A 26,511-nucleotide genomic window follows, 5' to 3' on the forward strand; every position below is an offset into this window, starting at 1 on the left:
AAGCTTTAATTGTTCTGCTTGTTAGCGCTGTATTACCCCCTTGGAAAAACTGTGACTTTTTAGACTTTAAAGTAGATTGCTCTTTTGGGACAACATAAGTGTTTCTATCTGCTGCTGTTGATACAGATTTGAATGTTGTTCTTTAATGGATGCTAGTCACAAGTACGCAATTCTCAGGATGCATCCGGTACCACAGATCTCTGCAGGGTGTTTCTGCGTACAGGGAAAGAGGTTGCTGCTTAGATGTTAGTAAAAATAGGTCAAGAGAGCATATGTTTCAAGAACACCATGTTTACATGAATAGTGACATGTAATTACCCAAATCACTGTTGAAAGACATGAAGCTTAGGGGTGCTTTATGAGCAGAAAAATAGTTAAAGCATAAGGAATTCAAAGCTGTCATTTTTTATGACAGATTATGTTATATTAAACATTTTGATGAGAAACTCTATGTGGAAGGATCAGGTGGACTTAAGTGTGTTTCATGGCCATTTATACCAGTCCTGTAAAAGAGCTATGCAACAGCTGAATTCCCCTCTCAATCCCCCTTTTCCCAGTCCTTGTGGAGGGGCTGCAACAAACGCCACATAAATAATAATTTCCTCTTTTATGGTACCAGAATATCTGTGATGAGTCTCTCCTGAAAAATCCAAAGAGGGGAGCAGTAGCAGTCTGGCAGAAAGCACTGGTAGAAGCCATGATTGCCTTTCAGTTGCAGTGGGTTGAAGCAGACTCTTTCAGCTTGGTTGCTGAAAGCTTTCATGGGGCTTTGTTGGTGTGAATTTCCCTGGCATTAGAATGGGGAAGCAAAGAACATAGTACATTTTCTGCACAATCCAAATGGTCTGCAAAGAAAGCTGCTTTCTGAGAGCTGGACTGTTTATTTTAGAGCTCAGAGAAAATAAAGCAATACTAAACAAACAGGTAAAAAGAGAACTAACAGCCTTTGCTTTTTCCAATACAGTGTCATTGTCTTCATTGCTCAGCAAAACCTGCAGTAAAGGCAGATAACTTCTTATTTCAGTCTCATATGGGCTATCAATATTCTTTTGTGTAGAATACCCATGGTGGTTTTATGCCACTCACTTGTCAATAAAGCAAAGAGGTTACTGCAGATGCCTTTACAGTTTAAGACTCGGTAGTTAAATGTAGGCAGTGCTAAATGGGTCATTTTCTGTCACAGGATCTCTTTCCAAGATACTTTTGCTGGGGCTTATAAATCCATTTTATTCTTTTTTTTTTTCTTTCAGGCAATAAAAACGACAGCTGCCAATCAGTATCTTGTTGGACCTGGAGATTTTCAGGGTCCGTTTCAATTGGATATTGATATTTCTGGACTGATATTTACCCATCATCCCTGTTTTAGCCGTGAGCATGTGTTAGCAGCTAAATTGGCTCAGTTATATGATCAGTATTTAGCAAGAAAACAGAAGAATCTTACCAAACTTCTTACTGACAAGGTATTTCTGTTGCGTCGTCATAGCTTATTGAGATTATGATGTGACAATTTAAGGAGAAAGCTGAATTTGCTTCTTCAGAGTAGAGCGATAAATTCTAATTGTATGTAATGAATGGCATTTTGTCAAAAGATAAAAACCGAAGTATTTCATTTAGGTTGCTGCGTGTTCAGTGCAGAACTGAATTTTTAAGATTATGGATTTCTTTGATCTTCTATTTAAAATTAACTCTGTGAAGGTTCTGAGGTAAAGGGAATATAATTGTTAGAATACAGTAACATTTAAATAGTATTCCTTTGAGTATCCAAAATGTTTTCCAGTGAATGACAGATAAGACTTTACAGGATTGCATACAGCGGCTCTGACAGGCAGGCACCAAAAGACAGTATTCGAGGATGGAGAGAAGTTAGTGAAGTTGCCTTTCAGTTGTTGATGAAAAGCAAAAGGAAGCAGTTTGATTTCACCAAACTGTAGAAAAACTGATGACCCATTCCCAGGTATATATCTGTGACAGATGCTGTGTTTTAAACGCATGCTGTTGTCACACTTACTATGTCGCTCTTGTGACATAGCAAAACCCTTGGCCAAACGTAGGCTCTTCTGTTCCTGGCTCTGTTACTGACTTTCTGGGTGACCTTGGCTGGGCTGCTTCCCTGCTGCGTACCATCGCTCTTCCTCCATCCGTACATCGGAAGTCTTCTCTGGTGCAAATTTGTACATGAACGTGAGGCGTTGCTAGTACAATTCTAGTATCAGCAGGGTACACAGGAATATTTTTAAAGCATTTTAAATTGCTTTTGAAATCTGAAAGGATAACAACTCTTTAGAAATGGGAGGTAAATATTGAGTTATGACATAGCTCTATGTAGTAGGGCTGGTCTGTTAAAAATTAGTTTAATTATTAAGTACATGGATATAAATTCATATTTCCATAAATTAAAGGTGATGATAGTTATCTTAAAGAGCTTTTATAAGGGAAAAATAACCATTGTATGCAAGGTCATTTTCATATTATTGTAATGAAGGTCAGTAGGTGCTGTACAGATACTTCTGAATTTGGGTATAAAGCATTAGCTTATAGTTCTAACACTGGACAAATATTTCATACTGTGTCCCAAAGAATTCTCTGGTATACTTTAGTCTGTCATTGCTTTTGTAGGATTGGCTATAGTTTTCCATGAAACAGTGAAATAGGAGATTTGAGTTCTCCATGCCTGCATTCCAGGAACCTATGTGTGGAAGGGATTTTATGAGTGTTTCCACAATACTTTGCCAGTACTGTAGGCAACTGCATAATATATTTTTCATAAACGGATTTTAACAATTAGGTATTTTAGGCACCATTCTGGTACTGACAGTTTCAAAACCTGTATCCTCTAACAGTCATTATTTAACGGCCATATTGTGACAGACAAATTGTTCTTAAGCCTAAACAACTCTTCCTTCTTTTTCCTCTCCCTCCTTGCCATGTCCTAGTGGACTTCTCCTTATCCACTTCTGATGCTTGCTCTTCATATCTTAAAATATATCACCTTTCCCTTATATTGTCTCTACAGTTTGATAGATTTGTTTAAAATATCTTTGCTCCTTGATGTGCAGCTTCATTGCTTCTACTTTGGATGCAGTTGTTTTTGTTTCCCGCATTGCTATTGGCCATTCTGTTTTCACATTCGGTATTATCCTTAAGGAGATCTACAGCAACATAATAACTAAAGTTATATTTCCTGTCCTACTGCTGTTCCTTATTTTTCTGTCTTCTCCTAGCCAGTCCTTTACATTCTCTTGTCTTCACAGCCATGTATATTTTTGCATTCTCCTAAACTGGGTGTCTGTCTTCCATGTAACCATTTGATGCCTATCTTCAAATCTTACTTGAAGGGCTGGCCTCTTGCACTGTACCATTGTTCCCAGTTCTGTCCCGTCCTTAGACCTTCTCTTCTTCCAGTTGTTACATGCAATATGTTATGCATAAATGCTTTGCTGCAAGGTTCCCAGTTTCTGTAAGGCACTCATCAAATCCACAATCCGCTCATTTTTGTTGTTTATTGATTTTTTTCTAGGGTCACCTTTAGTGGCCCTTCCTAGGCCCAAAAAGACCTTTTATAGAAGGTGTTTGTTTGGCAGACTCACTGGGTTTTTTCCTACCCCTTTGATTGCTGAGCTTTCAGAAAATAATCCCAAGATCAGTCTTGTCCCCTTGTTTAGATCCATCACAGTGGTCAAAGTCAGTAAACCTCCCTCATGTGTCCAGGAATCCTAATTAGAATTTCATCTTGAAGACTCAGCACCTCACAGACATGGCAAAACCCTTTCAATACAGAATCAAGACAATTCAGAGTTTTCTGTCATGTAGCAACTAGGTCTTTCATGTCAAGGTGCGCTACACTGTTTGCCTCATAAATGTCAAACTGTCTATTAATTGTTTGTTCATTCGTTTAAGCTGCATGCTTTGAGGAATGCTGTGCAATGTAGTATAGACGGTGGTGACACTGGTGTTCCTAGTCCTGTGGCACAACAGAGCATACCTGAATACAAAATTGAAATCAGGTAGGTATGGATTCATTAAATTATCGCTTTTTAAAACTGTATTCCTTTTTTTTTTTTTTTTTTCCTTTCCATGCTGGTACAGAATATGATTCCAAGTCAAACTTTTAAATTCTGCTGTAAATAGCTCTAGAAAAATTTTGAGGGCTTGAGAGTTCTAATTGATAAATTGAGTAAAAAAAATTATGAAGAAAATATAGCTTAGGCAGAAATCTTGATTCAAAAGTGGTTTGATTACCTTTTATTAATTACATAGTAAGTATTTACTGGTGTGTTTTGCACAACTAAAATTTAATTAAAGTAAGGTTTTAATAGACAATCAGCTGGATGCATGAAGCTCACACAATGTGATTGATGTAACTTTGAACACACAAAAACTAGTTTTTTCCATCATCATTTTCTTCATTGCACAAGTGTTCTTGATTCACTTCCCATTCTTGGGTATTTTGGCCATGGTTTTGCTAGTGGGGTTAATATATGTAAAATAGTAGAGTTTTGTTTTACAAGATTACAATTATTGTTCTTGGACAGTAACTGTGTAGTAAAAATATATTACAGTTTCTGGCTTGGTAGTGAAAGTTAGTATTATTTTTGGCAGATGGACAGTGGTGAGCTATGTGTAAGCAGTATGATAAAAATTAAGTTGGTTTGGAGATCCATGCTGAACAGCCTTTTAACTAGTAGATACTTAATAAAGATCTGAAAGTTTTTCACAACCAATAAACACAAGTTGAGACTGAGATTGTGGATCCCAAAATAATGTTTTTAAAAATCAATTTTTTTTAATAACAATTCCACTTTCAGCCTTGAAATCTACATCTGCTTACACTTACATATGCACTCACTATTAGTTTGGGAAGTGCTTCAGATTTTCATCCTTCGAGTACGCTGTCTTGTAATACATTGGTATCTATGGAGGGCATTTACACTCCATAATGTAGTATTTTATACTGAAGGATAAAGTCTTCCTTCCATTAAAAAAGGTGTCGCTTTTATTAATATTTTCTTAACACATCTGCTAGAGGACTAGGAGCAGGAGGTGTGCAGTTACCATCCAGTACCTTGGAGACAGGAGCTCTCACCAGGGAAAGCATGAGAATAGTAACGAGAAGGTTCACTGTGGGAAGGAAATTCTTGGATTTTGACACCGACCCTGAGGCTTGCTTGGTGGTTAATTCTAATTAGATAGAATACTCTTTCTGGATATCTCAAGTGTTTTTCTAGGTCTTGAGTGCTTTAGTTTAGTGTCACACTATGATGAATCAGGAGAAACTCAGCTGAAATCAGTGGGATCAGTGTCGTGTAAGTAATGTGAGATGACCTTGGCTGGGATTATTCTAGGGCTTTTCATATCTGTAATTCTTTCTGGCTACAGCTCTGTTGGAAGCCGTTACACATACGAGGCTCAGATGGGCTCAGGAGTTTTTACTGTCACGGTGTTTAATACTAACTTGGACCACATATGTTGGTAAAAACATCTGACCTGCCTTGTCTCTCTTTTAACATTGCATTTCCCTGATGGTCAGTGTAGGACACTCATGAGAAATTACAGATGTGAAGAGAGTGTAGCATGGAAAATAATCTCATTGCTTCCTCCACCCTCCAATAACGTAACTGATGTGTACTCCTTGCTGTCTGAAGATCAGAGCTGTAGTTTTGCATCGGTTTGAGGAAGAAATGTCATCTGAATGCAGAAAACTTTTGCAAATTAGCAATTCCAGCCCTACTGTCCTCATTTGCCAAGGAGGAAGCCAACTTATGCGGCAGCATGCAAGTGTCAGGCTCTTCTGGCTGATGTATTTTAGCAGAGGTGATTCCAAATTGAATACATTAGATAAGTGTAATTACTGACCTGTGTGTTCCTTATGTCTTTAAGCTTCATCTTGTAGCTTCATCTGGTAGACAAAGAAGAAAAGGTTGTTAAGCTGCATGGATAAGTAATACTCAAACTTCTAGCTAATGAAATGGAGAAGTTACTCGTGTTGCTTTCTGGAAAGTCTGTATTTCATCTTTGTTTATTGTTTTTACTAAATTTGCTTATGCTTTTAAATAATGTATGATGTATTTCTTCTCTCAGCTCTAATTCAGCCTCCCTGTCTTCTATATTCTCTGAATATTACAAACAGTAATGTGTTAGTTTACATCTTTTTTTTTGTTTTTTTCAATCACATTATTTTACTGGATGTGTTTAATTACCGAGATAGTACTGGAAACAGCATGTGCTTGTGCTGCATAAACATTTACATCAGAAGTGCATGTTGGTCATTATAAGTGGTAATGAATAGCTCTTTTACAAACAGAGTAGAGCGTGGAAATGTGAAATACCAATTTCAAGACAAAAAAAAAAACCACTGTTAATTTTGTTTGTATTAAGAATCTTGTAGGGCTGTCAAAGGACTTACATTACTTCATACATTTGTACATTACTTCATCTCTGTAAGTCCTTTTTACTGGAGTTAGAAGCGTGTTAAGTTTAAAACATATTTTGTAATGTAAAATTGTAATAAGCATTACTTCATAGCAGCAGTGTAGGTTTCCTGGGCTGTTGTTTACATGAATTGACTTTCAAATGTTTTTAATGATGTACAGCTGTAATAAGCATTTCAGAAAACTTCGAGCTCTCTGGAGAATGAACTGTAATTGAAGTCAGATGGTCCAAAATGCAAGAGACTAGAGTACAGAAGGAAATCAAATCCTGCCATCTTCAAGTCTGGGTTTTATGCTCCTTGGATTTAAACCACTGCAGGCTCAACCAAATTGAAACCCACATCACTTGGCTTTTGGTATCGCAAGTTTTCACTCTCTTGTTCCACTGAGTTATGCAATTGTGATTGATTTTGTGCATATGTATATATATTTCCAGGCAAACCAGAAGACTTCGTGATGCTGAACAAGAAAAAGACAGAATGTTGCTTAAGACCATTATAAAAGTTTGGAAACAAATTAAATCCCTCCGTGACTTTCAGAAGTTTACTAACACACCCATAAAACTTTATTTGAGGAAGTATGTTTTGATAGCACTTTTTGTACTTAATTTTCCAGCAGTGGAGTTTTAATAAGATTAGTCAATTTGGGAACTTAAAATTCTGATATTAAGGGGGGCATAAGTAAGAATTTGAGTAGTGTCTGGCACTGGTTGAGGCTGCCACTATTCTTTGTGAGTTTGGGGAGGAAGGAAGGTTAAAATAACAAGTAATTACTCTAACAGAAAGGAATATCTAAAGGTTAATGAGTAAAGAAAAAGTAATTATATTCATTCTGGATGGTAACTACTTTCAAGTCATAGACTATCTATACTAGTATTTTTAAATAGAACACACTTTGGATATAATGAAATTCATTCATGGAGAAGTAGACATTATGTTATATATTATAGACTTAATTGTAGCCCTCATGTTAATTTATGCAACATGTTGATAACTATTGTTTTGAAGGGAAGAGGTTGATCAGAGATCAGATGAAAAAGCGTATGAAGCAGAAATCCAGGCTGAGATAAATGAATTACTAGAAGAGTGTATGGAAGAATATGAAAAGAAAATGGAGGAGTATAAAACTGAGCTACAAGAGTGGAAATCCTGGAAGAAAGCACAGGTTTGTTTAAATCATTCAGTTTCACAAACAAAAAAATTACTAAATATGTTCAAAATTTGTCCTTCTAATACAGAAAAAAAAAATCAGGATAGTTAAGCATAAATGTCTACTTAGACTTTGTTAGTAAATTAATTGTTAATTAAAAAATTAAAATATGCTAGGTTTTTGTGGAGCATTGTCTTTTTGCTATTGATTTTCAGCATTTCAGCAGTTCTTTCTTTAATAGTTTTGCAGCATTCCCGTTAAATTCATGTCCTTCTTGCAAAGAGAAACCATGGATGAAATCTGTGTGAGTGGTGAAGCAAAATAATTATGGGGTGTTCCTAATGAACAAGCGGCTGATGTCATCTCGTGTAAATTAATGTTCAGGAATATCCCAGAGCTTTAAACTTTAGTTAGTATTCTAGACTTTTACCTCTGAAAAGCTTTATTGCTAATAATCTGTACCGTAGTTAAGGTCTCATTCATGCTTCAAGGGGATATTGACAAATACAGGAGCTAGAACAACACACTGCAACAGGATGATCTTTGAAATAGCCTGGGGCAGCCCCAGCAAAATGAGACTTGCTTTCATAGTTATGTGGCAACGTACTGGATACCTCACGGTAATAGTGATTATACTTAAATGTAATTACTGCCCAGCGTTTATGGAAGACACTTAAAATGTTTGAGGGGAAGCTGATCTGCAGGCGTCGGAAATTTCTGTTACCAGAACACAAGTGGGCACGTGACTCATTAGTATCATGTCAATTCACTTCTAGGATAAAACAAATAAGCGTAAACCTTAAAATGAAGGCAGATAGTCTTGAGCATTGATTCTGATGGGAACTGTTCGTCTACGCCTAGCCAGTTGTGCCTTCACAAATACCATGGTGGGTGGTTCCAGCCAACGCTGCCATCGGCATCTTTTTATTCTTAGTCACAAACTGTCTTGAGACTGAAAACCATGATTGTAGTTCTTTCCTTTCCAAGTGCAATGTAGTACATAGACCTTCCTTTCATGCCCAGATGTACTTTATTTTATTTTACTCAAGGCACTTTGTTGGTTAATCACTGCTGTTGTTGTCTTGCTAGCACAGATCACATGAATCTAAAGAAGATGCTAGAGGTAGAAGAGACCAGATAAATTTAAAAGGAAATAAAAGAACAAAAAGAGTAGCATAAAATTGAACCAAGAAAGAAAAAATATTTATTATTAAAAAAAAAATATGTGAACAAGTTGTTTGGCTAAATACTTCAGTTAGAGAGGAAAAACTGTTTGCTTTCCTCACCTCCTCCAGTTTGCTTATGGTGTCTTAAATCATGAAGTGTCTGGTGGTTCCAAGCAAGCTGTGCTTCCAAGAAATCTGCAAGTCTGTGGAAGGAGGGACTTGCTTGCAGTTTTTTAAAGCTGAACGTGTGTATGAACACTGGAGTTCTGCAGTTTGGGAGATGCTGAAAGGCGTGTGGTCTTCTGTTCGTTTATTCTGTTTGGCATAATGGAAGGGAGGGGATCATTCTGCACATGCTAAAGATACTGCTAAGCTAAAAAGCTTGCGCTCCGAAGTTTGTGGTACGCGTGCATTCACTTTGTCAATGTGTGTGCAGACAGCACATCTCAAAGAACTGTGGCTACTGGTTGACTAACCTTCCTTCAATCCGAACAGAATGCACACGGCAACTCAGGCTGAATGAGAAGTCAGCTGCTAGCCAGAATGTTCAAGAAACACATTTACTTTGTAAGTTAGTTGGGAAGGCTAAATAAATATATTTTGTTGGAAGCACATTATGTTTTCGAAGCATATGAATGGAATGCATTGCTGAATCTGAAGTAGTACTATAGAATAGGAGAAATCTCATTGTTATGTGTGGTGATTTTAAAGTTGTGCAGCCGTTTCTCATACATGTTTATCACTGGTGAATCAAAAAAAAAAAAAATACTGATTTAAACAAGTTCAGGAAGAACATTGTTATTTTTACATGCAGAAGTCCAAGAAGAAAAAGAAGAAAAAAGACATTAATGAAGAAGAAGAATCAGTAGAAGATGGTGATCTTGGTGAGGAACGTGTAAAGCCCATCCCACCTAAAATGGCCAATAGCCTGGAAATAGAGCAGCAGGTTAGAGAAAAAGCTCACAACTGCAGAAGGAAACCTGGAGAACCTGCTCTAATTCCTGAACTGGTCCTGTCAGGAAGCATAACTCCAACGGAGCTGTGTCCTCGGTAAGATAAATGTTGGCCTGCAAATTACTTTGTTCCTGATTTTCTGCTGTTATTTATTAATTAACTGTTTGTACAACTTCAGAAGCATGTGCTCACCATTCTGTTAAGCCTGGTGATAAAATTTCTGCTTCTGAAGCTGATACAACTTAATCCATTTTCAAGTCACATGTAACCTTGTATATAGTGGGCTTGGAGAATGCGTGTCTGCACGATCCCTTCGAACCTACTGATGTTCCTTGACATCTGCACAGAATAGTGCTGTATATAAAGAAGTCATTTTCTGTGAGGAGTCTAGGTCACTTCTGGCAGTACCACTCCCACTAGCTAATCCTTTACGCCAGGTCTGTGCTATAGTCAACAAAGGGAAAATAAAGAAATCATGTTGTAAACCAAAGATTTCACTGTGGATAAAATAAATAAATTTACTTGTTTATGTTCCTTTCCACATTTACACATGCAATTTAGCATACACCTAGCAGATTTTAGTCATTTAAAAACTGCCTTGTTTCATACTTATTTATCAAATAGCCTCATCAAGGAATGTTGCTTGGCAGTTCTACTGCTAATGACTAAAAACTTCAAAATCTTACTTCAATTTGATATAATTTGTTGTGCTTTGGATGAAGGGAGTAGAAGGGAATTTGTTTCCCTAAATAACTCCTTTTATATGGAGGAGGCTTTAGTGGATTTAAAATTTGACCTGTTCATTTTAAAATAATTTTATGTTCATGAGAAGTTAAAACAACTGGTAATAGTTTTAAAGTCTTTCTTGTGTAGTGACGTTTCTAGAAGAATACCATCTTTATTTAGGTGATGTCTGTTTCCTGTTGAGGAATCAGATTCTCATTAAAAATAACCAAAGATTAAAAATGTTATTAAAAATTATATGACAGCTTGTTTGATGTATTTACAGAGGAGAAGTTTTGCGACGAGAAGATGTGAAGAAACGCTCAGCATTTATAAAAGTCCTTTTCAACTCCAAAGAAGTATCAAGGACTGTTACACGACCAATAAGTTCAGATTTCAGAGTTCACTTTGGACAGATTTTCAATTTACAAATATTCAATTGGCCAGAGAGTTTGAAACTACAGGTAGACAATGATTTATCATAGTAACTTTTAAAAAGTTCATATTGTGTAATTACTGCTTTAATGCTTGTATTTTGCTCTACAGTAGAGTTGTAAAGACTGAAAACCCTGTGAAAGACCCTTTGTAAATCATCAGTCTTACACCCCTTCCTTGCCTCTCCAGTCACAAATATTTGACTTTGCTGCTAAGTTTTTGATGCTTGTGCTTTATAGAGATATATATATTTATGTATGTTTTTTATATATGTGTGTGTTTTATATAACATGACTGTGGGCTGCGTGGGGAAAGTTAAATAACTGGGACATGATTAAGTATGTTAGTGGAGCAGCCTCTTAATTTTAGAAAAACTGATTTAGATTGCACATAAACTTGCCAAAATGGTTGTCTTAAAACATTATTGTCCACACAGTAAAATAATCATAATGTTTGCTGAAGGGGAATAAGAAAAAAAAAAAAAAAACAATTAATTGCTAGTAATGTCCATAACTGCACTTGACTTGATCAACAGTGAAGTCAAACCACCCCCAGCCCCATTCAAAGTATGAATTAATGAATGAGTCACATGAATAATTTTCAGAGCCAATATAATATATTTTTAGGACAGACCTGGTCAGGATCCTACTTCTTCTGTTAGATGACTTTTCCCGTTAAGTGACTTATCACTGGCAGTTCAGGGGAGGGTGTCTACCCCTTGCCTGCTCCATTTATGTAACATGCATATTGAAAGGGAAAAGGAATAACGTCATCTTGGATTAAAAACATCTGAATGGAGAAATCACTCATACCGCTCTGAGCCTGCAACTGGCCAGGGAAGAGGGAAGCAGCCTGAATGGGGACTGTGAGCCCTACCCTGCTTTTCATGGTAAGGGCAAATTACTGAGGCTGAATCCCTCTGGCATCTTCACCTGATGCTGGTGACTGTTGCAAGTGGTTGCACATTGTACAGTGATGCTCTTTAAAGGCTAGAGTTTGTGGTACTATTCTCTCAGGTGCATTAGAAAGGTGAGGAGGATGTACTTTTAAAAATAATTCAGACCAAGTTAGCTGCTGGTAGCTTAGATGTCTGCTAATTGGATATTTTAGAAAGTAAATTAATACAGTTGCCTTAAATGAATTATTTCATGCTTAAGTCACAGGAAAACCTCCAAATACCCTACAATATGTTTTCAACTTCTCATGAATTCATGTGGAAATCTTTTACTATGTCTGTCACTGTGTTTTTTTCCTAGATATATGAAACAATGGGTATGAGCAGTACCACCTTGTTGGCTGAAGTGTTCATACCTGTTCCTGAGACTACGATTCTGACAGGCAGTGCTCCTCTGGAAGAGATAGAGTTCAGCAGCAATCAGCGTGTGATGTTGGACCATGAAGGAGTCGGGAGTGGTAGGGGCTCTCAGTCTTTCTCAGTTCCATGTTTCTCATTGTGCTGACACCATGTAGCAGTAACAGGCTGGTGTAAGATTTGGAGTAAATCCTTGTTAAGAGCGTTTACAGCACCTGTAACTGACTCTTATAAAATAGTCAAGATTCATATTATTAAAGTTTCCTGTGGAATTTTTGTCTCTTACTAATTTTAAGCTGTGTATAATAAAAATGTGTGTGTTTACTGTTTGGCTTTTAGTATTAGTGGAGCTCTGCTAGCTATAGAAGGTGTTTGGGGTTTTTTTTAGTATTTAAGTAATCAGGCCTCTGACACCGCAGAGCAAACAGATGGTATTAATCAGTACAGCTCCAGTGATTTTGATGTTTTAAACGACTGAAGAACTGACTGATTAATTTTTTGTCTTCCTATTTGCTTTGATGACATCCTGCAATGCATTTTATCCCCAGGACTTTATAAAGATGAAACAAGGGAGAGGTAGGAAAAGGGGAAACAAGAGTAATACACAGTAGTATATGGAACGTTCAAGTTTATGTAATACATTTGAACAGCGTCCTGAGATGACTGACTTGCATAAATTTGCCATATATGAAATACAAATCAAACTAGAGCAGAATAATAGATACAAAGCTCGTGAGGAAGGAAGTATGGTAAAAAAATCATTACAACAAATCATAGAATCATAGAGTCATTCAGGTTGGAAAAGACCCTTGGGATCATCGAGTCCAACCATCTACCCTACTCTACAAAGTTTTTCCCTACACCATATCCCCCAACACCACATCTAAACGACTCTCAAACTCATCCAAGGATGGTGACTGAACCACCTCCCTGGGCAGCCCGTTCCAGTGTCTGATCACTCTTACTGTGAAGAATTTCTTCCTAATGTCCAGTCTAAACCTACCCTGTTGCAGCTTGAAGCCATTCCCTCTTGTTCTATCGCTGTTTGCTTGTGAGAAGAGACCAGCACCAACCTCTCTACGACGTCCTTTCAAGTAGTCATAGAGAGTGATGAGGTCACCCCTCAGTCTCCTCTTCCTCAAACTAAACAGTCCCAGCTCCCTCAATCGTTCTTCGTATGATTTATGCTCCAGGCCCTTCACCAGCTTCGTTGCCCTCCTCTGTACCCGCTCCAGCACCTCGATATCTCTCTTGTATTGAGGTGCCCAAAACTGGACACAATACTCCAGGTATGGACTCACCAGTGCTGAGTACAGGGGGACAATCACCTCCCTGCTTCTGCTGGTCACACTATTTCTAATACAAGCCAGGATGCCATTGGCTTTCTTGGCCACCTGCGCACACTGCTGGCTCATATTCAGCCACTTGTCAATTAGAACCCCCAAGACCTTTTCCACCAGGCAGCTTTCCAGCCACACTTCCCCAAGCCTGTACCGATGCATGGGGATATGTGTGCATAAATGTCATTGACCATGATGACTGTATATGCAATTGTGTATCTCAAAGCTTTAGGACTGACTTTTCAGTCATGCATAATATTTTTGACTCTGAATTTCTTGTTTCATTAATAACAGTATGCTGAATCTGAAAATTGCCAGAAATAGTGTGCATCTGTGAAGGTAAAAAAGAAATTCCTTTGGCATAGCGTTCAAGGCATGGCCTTTCCTTCCAACCCAAATGGAAGGCCCTTCTGTAGGTGGAATGGAGCCTTTCACTGCTTCTGTAGAACAGAGTCCTTCCTCACAGCATGCAGCAGAATCAAGGTGTTTCACACTACCCCATTTATATAAAGGCACAGGTTATCTGACTACTTATTTTCAGGAAGTATTTTTAAAGATGTTTAGATATTGTATTTGAATGCATAAACATACGGCTTTGGGTTTTTTTCCCCCTTGATAGGTGTGTCCTTTTCATTTGAAGCTGATGGCAGCAACAAAATGACTTTAATGACCTCTGGGAAAGTATCCAATAGCGTCTCTTGGGCAGTTGGAGAAAAAGGAATCCCCTTAATTCCTCCAATGTCTCAGCAAAACACAGGCATTCCAAGGTAATATGATATAAATTTGCAGTGATTCATGGGAAACTGATTATACTAGTATTTAAAGAAAACCAGACTTTCATAATCAAGAATTTTCATAATTTTTTTCCTTAAATTTAGGTATTTCACTTTGTGCTGTGGCCCCCTGCAGATAACTTAGGGGTACACATTTTTGGTAAATAGATTTTTATTTAGAAATTTTATCATTTAGTACATTATTTATAGCCAATATTAAACTCAAGCTGATCAATTCACTTTTATGGTATTCCAGTAGAATATTGGCAAGGAACATTCCTGTAATCGTTTTCCCAAGAACAGAAGATCCAGCTCTTTCTTATCTGAAGTGCATTTGGGGAGGCTATTGAAAACCATGCTTTAAATTCATTTCCTGTAATTAATGATAAAAATTATGCTATGAAAGCAGTAGAAGTTGGTATGGGGGCTTAACACTATTAGTGAGTTAATCAGTGAAAAATTTGCATCTGTCTGATCATTCCAAGATAATAGTCTTTCCTGATTTTTTTCCCATCAGAAGTCCATTGACCTGCAGAAATGAGTATATTATTCCATTCAAAACAATCTAATTTGCCCTGTGGCTGCAAGTTGGACTTTGTAGGTTATTTGTCTGTTTTGTCGCTTTTACATAATTCCAGTAAAGTCAAGGAGATAATAAGTCTGCTTTTGTAATGACCTCAGGTAACTTCACTGTAAAGCCTTAAGAGTTTTCCCATGCTTAATAACACTGAGCAAGTACCTCTCCCAGCTGATTAGATTCTGTCAGATTTTTATTTATTTAGAGGCTGACACTGGCATCCAAATCACCCTGTTACTATTTTTGACCCAAGCTCCAACCGTTAGAGTAATTTGCTGATCAGCATATGAGTAACCTGCTGACTTCAATGACACTGGAATAGCATGAGATTAAAATATAAGGATGTCTTCCCAAAGGCTAATTTTAACTAATCACTGTAGTAAATGGAAAAATGGGGAATTTTAGAGGAAGTTTACTGTAAAACACTCTTCTTTGAATCACCCTCTGGAGATGAAGAACCCTCTGTGACTTTCCATTGTCTGCTGTGAAAGTCAGAGATGAGATTTTCATGCCTGAAGTTAGTTTTTGCTGCCCATTAGCTTTTCAGCCCAACTGTGATTCAGTGTGTGTTTGTTCAAGAATGGTGCCTGAAGATATAACCTTGATGTTACCGCTTCCTCTGTGGCTCCAGTAACTGCTGGGTATTTGGTCGATTCTAATCAAGCACAAGAAATATCCATAAGTTCTTAAAGCTTTCTTGAAAATATTCAGATAAGTAGAGAACAAAGACTCAAATTAGCATGCCTAACAAGAGAAAGGGGCAACATCCACCTTCTGTGGTATTTAGCTAATAACATGCATGTCCTGGTGTATTTGCTTTACCTGGCAAGGTTTTGGTAGCAGGGGGGCTTCAGGGGTGGCTTTTGTGAGAAGATGCCAGAGCCTGGCCAACAAGTCAGTGTATGAATGGCCTCCAGACCACCTACCATACTTCCTGGCCTACTGTGAGTACAAGAAAGTGAGGATCCAAGGGATAAGGAGTCGAGCTGGGACTCATAGTGTCACGGAGGACCAAAAGCAGGGCTGCACCACCAGGGAGAAGGCTGCAGTCCTACAGGAGCTGAACATGATGGGCAGAGCAGGGTGCTCGCAGCAGTCCCAGACACGGTGAGGGGATGAATTAGGGTCTATGCAGAAACAGCAGGAAAGGAGGCAGAGACCAAGGCTACGTTGCAGGTCTGAGAGCCATCCAGGAGACAGGTCAAAGACAGGATTTAAGACATAGTGCAAGCAAGGACCGTGCATCGGACAAGTTCTTCTCAGTATGGATTGTCAAAACTTTTATGTTAACTTTCATGCTGTGAGGTAGTTTATTATCTTCCTTCATAGTAATCAGCAACATGGAATAGTGTAGGTGTATCATAAATGCATCAATAAGCACCTTTTTACCCTGTATAAAAGTTCCCTTCCACCAGTTTCTTCATATTTCCCCTTTACTTTCCTTTGCAATTCACCGTTCCCTCAGTTGCATGGCTACAACTAAGAACCGTGTAGTGGAATTTGCTATTCAGTTTGTGGAGAGCTTCTAAGATTGTTTAAAATTATTTTTTTATGTTGCTAAATCATACCTGTTTTAGGTATAAGTTCTGCCAATTCTGTCTTTTTAGTGCTTTAAAAAATATTGATGCTATTGCATCCATTGGCACTTCGGGCTTAACTGACATGAAGAAACTAGCCAAGTGGGCAGCAGAAGCAAAACTGGATCCAAATGACCCAAACAATGCAGCTCTGATGCAGCTGATCACGGTAAGTGGCTTTTCCAGAGCTGTAGGGCTGATGGAGCTGTGAAACACCAAGTCACCAGTACCATCTCAGGCAACCAGCATGCATGCCAGGGAGGCAGCGGCATTTGAATTTGTGATGTATGTGCTTGTGTAAGCGTTAAGAAGCAAAACGTCTACTAAAAATATGATTTAGTAATCCATTCAGCAATGGGTTAATGATTTATTAATGCGTATGATTTATTAATCCGTTCAGTAGTGTTCTAGTGGTGAAAAATAGGTATAAGGGAATACACAATTTATAAATTTTTTTTTTAAAAAAGGATTTTGAGTTTGTTTTTTCTTTAAAGTGTAGGAATATTCCCACTGTACTTGTATGGTATTAAATAGGAAGTTGCTCATTAGTGACAGTTGCGCAAAAAGATCTAGTGCATTGTAGAAGTTGCGTTTTCTAAACATCAAATTGAGGGGTTACTTACATAGCTGAAGTTGTGTAAATGAATTGTCTTTAGAGTACGGCTTCCTTGGTTACTCTGCTATGTTACAGTTTTCCTACTTTTTATTGTTTCATTTATGTTACGAGGAAATAGAATCTTATTGTTGCCTTAAATGTATAATCTCATATACTCAACAAAAACCTACTTTAAAACACTTAGCATTTCAGTCTGCGCCATCTCAATTGCTTTTGCTTAAAATGAACATCCTTGCAATACGTACATAAGACTTACAAGTTATTTTATAGACTTTTATCACTTTTTATGAAAAGATTAACAATTTTTTGACTAATTTAGGTTGCCACAAGTGGAGAGGCACGTGTTCCTGATTTCTTCCGATTGGAACAGTTGCAGCAAGAATTTAATTTTGTTTCTGATGAGGAATTTAATAGATCAAAGAGATTCCGACTCTTGCAGCTCAGAAATAGCGAAGTGGCAGAATTCCGAAACTATAAGCAAGTCCCTTTACATGAACGAGAAATCAGTGAGAAAATCTTCCAGGTAGAAAGTTTTCTGAGATATTTCTTTCCGGTTTTAATGCTGATATTTGATTTGCAATTAAGTAAATTGGTCCCTTAAAGAATGTAAAGCTCTACTGAGGAGTAAAAAATGATAATTTTATTCCTTCAGATTTTTCTGGTGTTATCTTAATCCAATTAAGATAACCTCCTTCCATGGCAATATTTCCACAGCTATAGTGTGGAAGGAGACAAAACACAGCAATTGCAGTAGACACAAATGTTCTAAGATACTTTTTTTTTTTTTTTTTTCAAATGTAAGAGACTTTTTTTTTAAGTTGATTTCAAGTTTAGAAAGGTAATGCAAAGATAATTCAGGCTTAGGCTTATTAACTTTTGAGCCTTTTCTTTGGAGATTGCTGGAAGGAATGACTCTAACGAGAATTAAAACCTCCTTATGTTTTACTACAGCCTATGTTGCAGTTTTTTCTTGTTTAGTACATTGTTCCAATTACCTTACCCTGTCCTGGCCTGTCGGTTAATTACCTTACTGAAATGCAATGTGCATTTTTTATTTGGGTTATACTTCAATTATTTTTAATCTCAATTCCAATATTAGTGTTAAGTCACGCATTCTTTTGTTCTTTAGCAATTCATGTGGCTAAGGAGCGTTTGTGTTCATTCCTTAGCGGGACCAAAATCATCTCAGATTCTGGCACTGCTGCTTTATCTCTACTTCTTACATAAATTTCTTTGAAAAATTCCTTTCTTCCATTTCTTTTGAATTATATCTTTTTCTTTATTAATTCAATCATGTCTGGCTCTTTACAATAATTATTTTTCCCTTTTAAATTTTAGAGTGGTTTTGTATCTTTTATTTAAAGATGTGCTACATCTTTGATATAAATTTCTGATCCAGTTGATTTTATGGACTAACTTTGTTCATGTTATCATTCAAAAGTGAAAACCATAGTTTAAGAATTGTTTTATTTGGTTGGTTTTGGGGTTTTTTCATTAAGGGTAAATTGAATACACACATGATCAACCATTCCAAGTTCATTTTATATGGCATGATCTTCAAAACTAAGTTTTAAGAGGTATTGTTCCTAGTTGGTTTGCTAGCAATTTGGCAAAGAAGTCTGAAAATTCATAGAATCATGGAAATATTGTTTGGAAAATATTGTCTGGATGTCCTCTAGTCTTGCTTTCCACTGAAGTCGTGGGACTGTTGCCAGCACTAGATGAGGTCAGCTGTGTATTGGTCTAGCCAAGTCTTGAAAACCTCTAAATGATAGATTCCACAGCCTTTCTGGATAACCTGTTGCAGTGCTTCACTATCACTCCAGTGATTATTTAAAAAAACAAACAAACAAACAAACAAAAAAAAACCCCAAAAAACTATATCCATCCTGAGCCTTCCAAGTTGTATTTTGTGGAGGTTTTCCTCTGTTATATTGCCTGGAACTGCAGAGATTAGTTTAGTACTCTCCTCTTTGTAACTGCCCCTCAAATAGTTGTGAGCAGATATTGGATTGCTCGTTAATCTCTTCCTCACAATACTAATTAAGTTGAACACCTTGTCCAGTGCAAGAAAGATGCTGCAATACTGGAGCAAGTCCAGCACAGAGCTACCAGAATACCTACAGGGCTGTAGCACGTGACATACAAGGAGAGGCTGAAAGGACCAAGTTGGTTTTGTCCTAAGCAGGCAAGGCTGAGGGGGGCCATATCTTATTGCTTCCTTCAGGTACCTAGTGAAATGGTGCAGAGAAAACGGAGCAAGACTCATCTTAAAGGCAGGATGATGATACACACAAGTTACTCCAAGAGAAATCCCAATTAGATATAATGAAAACATTTTTCACAAAGAATGGATTCAAATTCTAGCACACGTCCAGCAAGTCTGTAGAATTGCCATCTCTAGAAATACTGAACATCCAACTGGCAAAGGCCCTGAGCATCCTGATTGGAGGTGTTCCTGCTTTGAGTGTGAGGGTTTTGATCAGATGACCACCAGAAGTCTCTTCCAACCTACATTATTCTAAGATTCCGTCCCCTTCTTGTAGGTCATGTACGCTAGGCCTCTGACTGTCTTAATAGTCCTTTAGTGGACCCCATCCAGTTTCTCCACATGCTCCTTGAACTGGCAGCCCCAAACTGGATTCAGTATTTCGGATATGCCCTCAGAAGTGCCAAGTTGGAGGGTCTAGTAATTTCCCATTGTCTGTAGGTCATGCTACTCCTCATGTAGCCTGTGGTTTTCCTTCTGCCAAAAGACCACCTTGTTGGTTGTCATGAAACCATAACCCCAGGGTTTTTTTTTCAATATGGCAAAATCTTCTCACTCTGGCTGCTTAAAGAGCTTCCAATTTCTCACAATGTACAAACAAAGATTTTTATTACACTATTAAATCTCTTTATTTCTTGAATATAACTTAAAAATAGCTCAATAATTGTTTCTCAACAAACTCTCCCATAAGTAGAGTTTCTTCCAGTTTTAGACACTATGAAAACTAGTTATGTGTATTAAAACACAGTTCAGATTTTAGGTCATCTTCCATTAATGCTGCGTCACTTCTGTTTATAAAGGATTCTCCTTATTGCAGCTGCAGTAAGATAAGCCATTTCTAGTACAAATGGAATTTCAGTTTACAGCAGCAGGTCAAAGTTCAGCTTTAAAAGAAGAGAGGGAAATCTTCAAGTTATTCAGAGTAATTTAAACCACATGAATCTTGTAACTTAATGGAATTCTTGCCTCTGTTCATGGAAGTTTAACAATACTATTGCTGTATACATTAGCATTAAATATAGCTTTATAAACCTCTGACATCTGTTTTGGTTTACTTTGATCCATACATTAATATTAATGAAATACTTGCCATTTTTTCTTGTGTGCAATAAAGCACTGAATAGATATTGAATCACAAACTCAAGTAAATTTCTTTAGGACTATGAGAAGAGACAGCAAGAAAGGGATGTGATTGACAGCGAAAATTACCTCGATACACACAGAGCGGTTGTTGCCAACTATCTACAGAAGGTAAGCACCGAAAAATATGGATCCACCGTATTTCTCTAGGCCATATATTGCTTCTATACTTGGATGCTTTACTTACATGAATACTAAAAACTGACTCATCTCATAGACATGATCTACAAACATCTCTAAAATTCCAGGTTAGGCCTGAAACTGGTCTAAATTGAACAAGTGAAGGTTTGTGAATGATTCATTTAATCTTACTGAAGAAGATGCAATATATAAAATGACCAGACTTCCTGGATTTTTATAGTAGTTCTGTAAATTCTTTTTTGCTCTGGTGTCCATCCCAGAGGTTTGTGCTGCTATTTCCCAGGTATTCACTGATTTCCCTCTCCTCGCTATTTTCCTTCTTGTAAGCTGTGATGCGAAGAACTGAATTATCTCTGTCAAAGGGGCCTTAATCACTGTTAAAAATCATTTAACGCAATAGACAGTGTCTTGTCCTGCAGCCTAAGGCAGAGGGCATATCTTCCATCACATTACCTTCATTCTGGTGTGAGAATAACATCTTCTCCCCCTTATCTTGATTAAATTTAGTTTTCTAGTCTGTTCCTTCTGTTAGGATGATATTCCCTTTAATCCTTAGGGAAAAAAATTACAGGAAAACATTGGCCATATAACCAAGAGAAGGGTGCAATTTCAGACTATTTTGGCAAAATAGTAAGTGCAAAACATGGCGACCAGTTTCTTACCAGTACTGGAAATATCAAAAAGTGTATGAAATCCTAGCCAGCCAGCAAAACATGTCATGTGACTATAAGGTTGATCTGATGTAGGACAAAAGAAATAAAAGAATCATAGACAATGAAGAGTGTTTCAATCTTCCAGGCAAGTGCCAAAGCCCAGGTTGAGTATGAGAATATAAAAAAAAAATACATTTTTAAGAAAGCTGTCATGTCTGTGTCAGCCCCATATGTTTTGCATCGTATTTAGGTGTGTACTCAAACATATGGTTTATGCAGTGCACTGAGTAATATTATAGTAGTACTGAGTAACATACATTATTGTGCCTTTATTTGTCACTATTTTAGATACATACAAGTAGCCTTTTTAAAAATAATATTTGGATATTTTACACTTCTATAAATTGTAAGATGTCCTTGAAATTTAGATTGCTCACATCAGAACAGAAATTCAGTTCACTCTGAAATGTGATCTTTATATGCCTTTCACTTCTACACACAGATATTATAATAAGAATAACTTAAATAAAAACTTTTAAAAATAACAAAGGGAGCTGTATCCCAGAAAATTGTTTGTTATTGCTGTTCTGCAACTGATCTGTTAATTGCACAGTATATAAAGGCATTACTGGCATTAGTGGTAGGAAAAAAGGCCAAAGGGAATACTCTCTCAGTCTGCTTCCATGTAGTTGTTGGGAGAAGAGGGAAGGTTTTCATCTCTGTCCTTCAGTCTGGGACCTCAGCATAGAAATGAAAGGAACTACGGATTTTAAACATTGATTTGAAATAACAGTATTTGTAATCAGGCTTCGTGGATTGTTCTGCCGTCCAAAGCGTTGCTTTTATTCCCTGTAACTAATACCATATAGATTACTCTACAGCCTTTTTTGCAACTTCATGTAGACGTGGAAAACAGGTGGCTGATAGTATCATTTATTGTTGTGATTGCTTCTGATGATGAGCTGTAAGCAGATAAGACTTCATTTTTCTGATTGTATGCTTTCATATGTTCTTACATGTGATTAGCCAGTATGTTTCTAGAGAATCACTGTATTTGTAAAATTAACTTATGTTATGTTCTCAAGAAATACCTGGTGGAAAGAAAATTTTCCTTGGACCATGACGCTCTTAAAAGTGGGAAAAAATAATGTATATTTGGACATTTTGTTTGTGTTTAATGGACAGAATGCAAATATTTGCAGTGGGTTTGGATTATAAATGTACTTTTGTCTCTTCTCCCTTCCCATTCACAGGTTCGAGAATCAGTAATAAATCGTTTCCTCGTTGCAAAACATCATTTCGTTCTCTCTGACCTTGTCAATGAAGAGGAGATTCCCAGCTTGGGGTAAGGGAGTTATCTTTATTTTTTATAAATCAAAACCATTAATGTAGAACCGTCTCTGATCTTTTTTTGCAAAGTGTATTGATGACTACCTGACGTGACTTTGTTTAGTATACTATACAAGCTTCCAATCGCTGTGTGCACCTCTGCCAGTACAGACTGTGTATTGATACACAGAGTACGTAAAAACTTTTATAAGAAAAAAAATCTGGTTTTGGTAGAAGTAATGTGACAGCATGTAAATAAGATTTAGCAGGATACAATGTATCAAGCTGTGATCTGATAAGCTGAGGATAGCCCTAGCTGGTGCCAGATTGAATGATTTCAAATGTCAGACAAGCATCAGAGGTAGCAACACCACTACTGGTTCTACAGGTGATGCTCACTTTGAGTCAGTGCACGCGCCCTGCAAATAATGTGCAATAGATTTTTTTTAACAGTCATTTTCTTTATTTTACTTCTCACGTATTTCTGCTTGCTGTTGCTGGATGTTGTCAGATACTATTTGCCTTCAGAAATGTTACTGGGTTTGGAAATTACTTCTTTTTTTCTTTTAAGATTATTATTTGTTTTATTACTTAAGCACTTTCTTTGAATTTTTGTTCCAAATTGTGTATTTGTTGATTTTGATATTTATCAGTCATCACAGCATAGATGACTCTTAATTAGTGTTGATCACTTAAAATCTGTGTAAACAAGCAGGTTGTGAAAGATAGCTATTTTTTCTTTTATGTAGAAGTTGCTTGTGTTTACTATAAACATGACGCCCTTAAAGTACAGACAAAGCTTTTTCAATCAGCGGTATCAATCTAAACAGTTCCATCTGCTGGAGGTACAGAGACTTGCTGTCCTACAAATGAGTTCATCCTACTTTTTAGTTCACATTTTCACATCACAGAATGGAAAAATCCTAATGAGACTATAATCAGCTTTTTGAGTTGTTTAAAATAAAATGCTTAATTGGTATTTTCTTATTATCAATACTAATTCATATTGCATTCTATTTGCTAATTCATATGGTTAGTGAATTTAAAATACACCAAGATTTGTTTAAAGCATCTACTTAGTGAGATATTTCAGTCTTATATGTAAGACTGAAATATAATAATATCATAGTTGTATAATTATTATATTTCAGATATTCAGTGTTATTTTAACAGTAATTACTGTGATTTTTTAATTACGTAAGGAAATAATGTCATTGGCTATCAGTTTTTAAGGTAAATTTTGGAATGTCTGCAGTTAATATCGATGTGAAAAAACATCTGCTTTTTATTCTTTTCCTGTTTTGTTTTTTTTTTCTTTGGTTCTGCTTTGCCTTGGGCTATAAGTTCTGAGGGTCCAGGGTATGTTGTGGCATATTCATTCTGCTTCCTTTCTATAGCCTATGGTTTGTTGTACATAGCTGTGTAATTAGATTTTTTGCCTATTCCATCCAGTGGTTGTCGTCATCTGCTAGATACCTTGTATAGAGCACTGTAGTTTAGATGTATCTTGAAGCTGTGTAATTGTCATAGTTGTATCTTACCTAGTTTTGGAAAAAAACACAGTTTTTTGCACATTTAAGTTACAGTTTCTGAAATATAAGACAACTGGATTGTGTAGTACTAAACATTTAAAACATATTGACATTTCATAGAGTTTTGTATGGCACTAACAGAAGCATATATTTCCTTTTTCTATTAGTGCATAATTTGCATGTGTGTCATGGAAACTCCTAGAATGATGGATTCTATGCAAAAATGACTAAATAGCTCTTTTATGTTTATTAGTATTTTGGGACTCAGCCTCTTTAAACTGGCAGAGCCAAAACGACCGTTAAAGCCAAGAAGAAAAGAAAGAAAGAAGGTCACAGCACAGAATTTATCAGATGGAGACATAAAACTGTTGGTGAACATCATTAGAGCTTATGATATTCCAGTGAGAAAACCAGTGATGAGGTATGTTTAAATGCTTTCCAGTTTCCAGTACAGATTCACTTTCTGGTTTCCGCTGGCTTAAGGACAGCTGAAGCAACTAATGTTGAAATTCAGCCATGTGTGTTGTTTTGGTCCTCGTGATACAAATGTATATACCTTTATCTTTGTATTTAAAATGATAACTGCTGGTTTGTAATTTTAGAATCACAGAATCATAGAATAGTTTGGGTTGGAAGGCACCTCAAAAGGTCATCTAGTGCAGCCTCCCCTGCAATGAGCAACCTCCCTTGCCATTTTGTAGAATAATATGAGCGTTTATCCATAACTGCTAAATTCAAGAAATGTTTTACCAAAAACTGCATTCATCTGCTTGAGGAAAAAACCATCTGGGAGATAACTTACATTATAACTCTAGTAATATCAGATGAATTACACCTTAAGCAAGCCTGCTAGTTAGGGCAAGTTTAACTTTTATAAAACCAAAAATAAGTATTTAAAAAATCCAGTTCTTCATTGCAGGATAGTATATTTGCCTCCTGAGTGTAGCATGTTGGTCTTCTCCTTCATGACCCATTTATTTAAGTTAATGAACTGAGCCTAATTGGACTCTGACTAATTTTAAAGGTGACCATTACCTTCAGGCACATTGAGCCTGTGTCGTGTAGAGATATTGGAGTTGTGAACAGTCTGGGTCAGTTTCAGAAACATATTAGTGCAGTTCTCTCCCTCTCTCTCTCTCTCTCTTTCTCCCAAAATGAATACACCTTGCATTTACCTCAGAGGTACTTCCAAGCTGACCAGTTTCCGTGTGTACAGAATTTAGCATCTTCTACCTGTTTATCCCTTTACTATAATAAAGATTCTGTTGGATTTCTGTGAATAAATTCATACTGAGAAAAGCAATTCATATTAGAAACGTCTTGACAGGAAGGAAAAGTTGAAAATTTCAACTCATTATCAGTATTACAAAAATAACTAAAAACCCTCCCAGTCTTTTTGCATTATATGATATTGTATTTTGAGCTGCTTTCTCCATGAATAGTTCCTCTTTTATAATCTTTACTGTGGTGTTACTACAGAAAAAGTTATGTGGAAACACTACAAACATAAACACATTAACATTTATTTTATTTCACTCATGGGTTGCCGATTGTGTAATATTCATATGGGTTTAATTTTGTTGTAGAGGCCTTGCCTGGATACCGTGAAGCCTACACTGTTTATGAATTCTGTGGGGACTCATCTCCTTAAACTGAAAAACCTGTAGCTCAAGGAGATCGTACAGCGGAGGCAAAAAAAATAAAAGGTCTGGGGTTGATAAGCTCTTCAGAAAAGAGAGAGCCTCCAGGCACAAAGCACTAGTTTGTGATGAGGCTTACAAGAGCTGTCCACTCACCACCCCTCTCTGGCATTCTTCTCATGTTATTTGATCAAATAAATATCTTTCCAAGGCTGAAGTCATAACATAAAAATATCAGAAGTATTTCCAAAATTCTGTATAGTTAATACAGAATGTGAGGGGTTGATATTTTGTAATGTGTTCTCTGTCTTTTCTTCTTCTTGTCTGTTTTCTCTCACAGCAAACTTCAACAACCATCCAAATCTTCAAGGTCCTTCAATGAGATGTTTGCAGCCTCTCCATCAGCTCAGAGCCCAACTGATAGCCCAGATTGGATGTTCAACCAGGTACCTCACAAAACTAACGTCTCTTTACGTGAAGTTGTGAGCGTTCCTATTTTCCACAAACAGTAACATTTACCATCAAAAAGGTACCTTATTAGTGAGGTTGGCTTGCCCACTCCTTGGTCTCCAAGAAGACAGTAAAGCTGCAAAAGGTTCAGGGATGGGTGATAAAGATGTCAGAAATACAGAATGGCTGCTGTACAGTGAAAAATGGTAGGTTCAGCCAGAACAGCAGTAACTGCGAGTAGGGGAGGAGGAATACAGTAGAGAAGCACGAACTCATGAGTCATACAGAGAATGTGGAGAGGGATTGA

The 26,511-nt window shown here is 37.0% G+C and overlaps 1 protein-coding gene across 1 annotated transcript in view; it reads left to right on the forward strand.

Moving 5' to 3' along the window:
• CC2D2A (coiled-coil and C2 domain containing 2A) overlaps positions 1-26,511 on the forward strand; it is a 59,708-nt gene that overhangs the window by 16,354 nt on the left and 16,843 nt on the right. Inside the window, exons 10-23 of the mRNA XM_074147636.1 lie at positions 1,251-1,460; positions 3,898-4,004; positions 6,865-7,005; positions 7,436-7,592; positions 9,558-9,793; positions 10,707-10,884; positions 12,112-12,268; positions 14,127-14,274; positions 16,465-16,603; positions 17,370-17,573; positions 20,478-20,570; positions 22,507-22,598; positions 24,368-24,535; positions 26,095-26,200. Coding sequence (XP_074003737.1) covers positions 1,251-1,460; positions 3,898-4,004; positions 6,865-7,005; positions 7,436-7,592; positions 9,558-9,793; positions 10,707-10,884; positions 12,112-12,268; positions 14,127-14,274; positions 16,465-16,603; positions 17,370-17,573; positions 20,478-20,570; positions 22,507-22,598; positions 24,368-24,535; positions 26,095-26,200 — 2,136 coding nt within the window. The remainder of the gene's footprint in view (positions 1-1,250; positions 1,461-3,897; positions 4,005-6,864; positions 7,006-7,435; positions 7,593-9,557; positions 9,794-10,706; positions 10,885-12,111; positions 12,269-14,126; positions 14,275-16,464; positions 16,604-17,369; positions 17,574-20,477; positions 20,571-22,506; positions 22,599-24,367; positions 24,536-26,094; positions 26,201-26,511) is intronic.

The sequence above is a fragment of the Numenius arquata genome, chromosome 5 (genome assembly GCF_964106895.1).
Source record: "Numenius arquata chromosome 5, bNumArq3.hap1.1, whole genome shotgun sequence".
Taxonomy (NCBI): Eukaryota; Metazoa; Chordata; class Aves; order Charadriiformes; family Scolopacidae; genus Numenius; species Numenius arquata.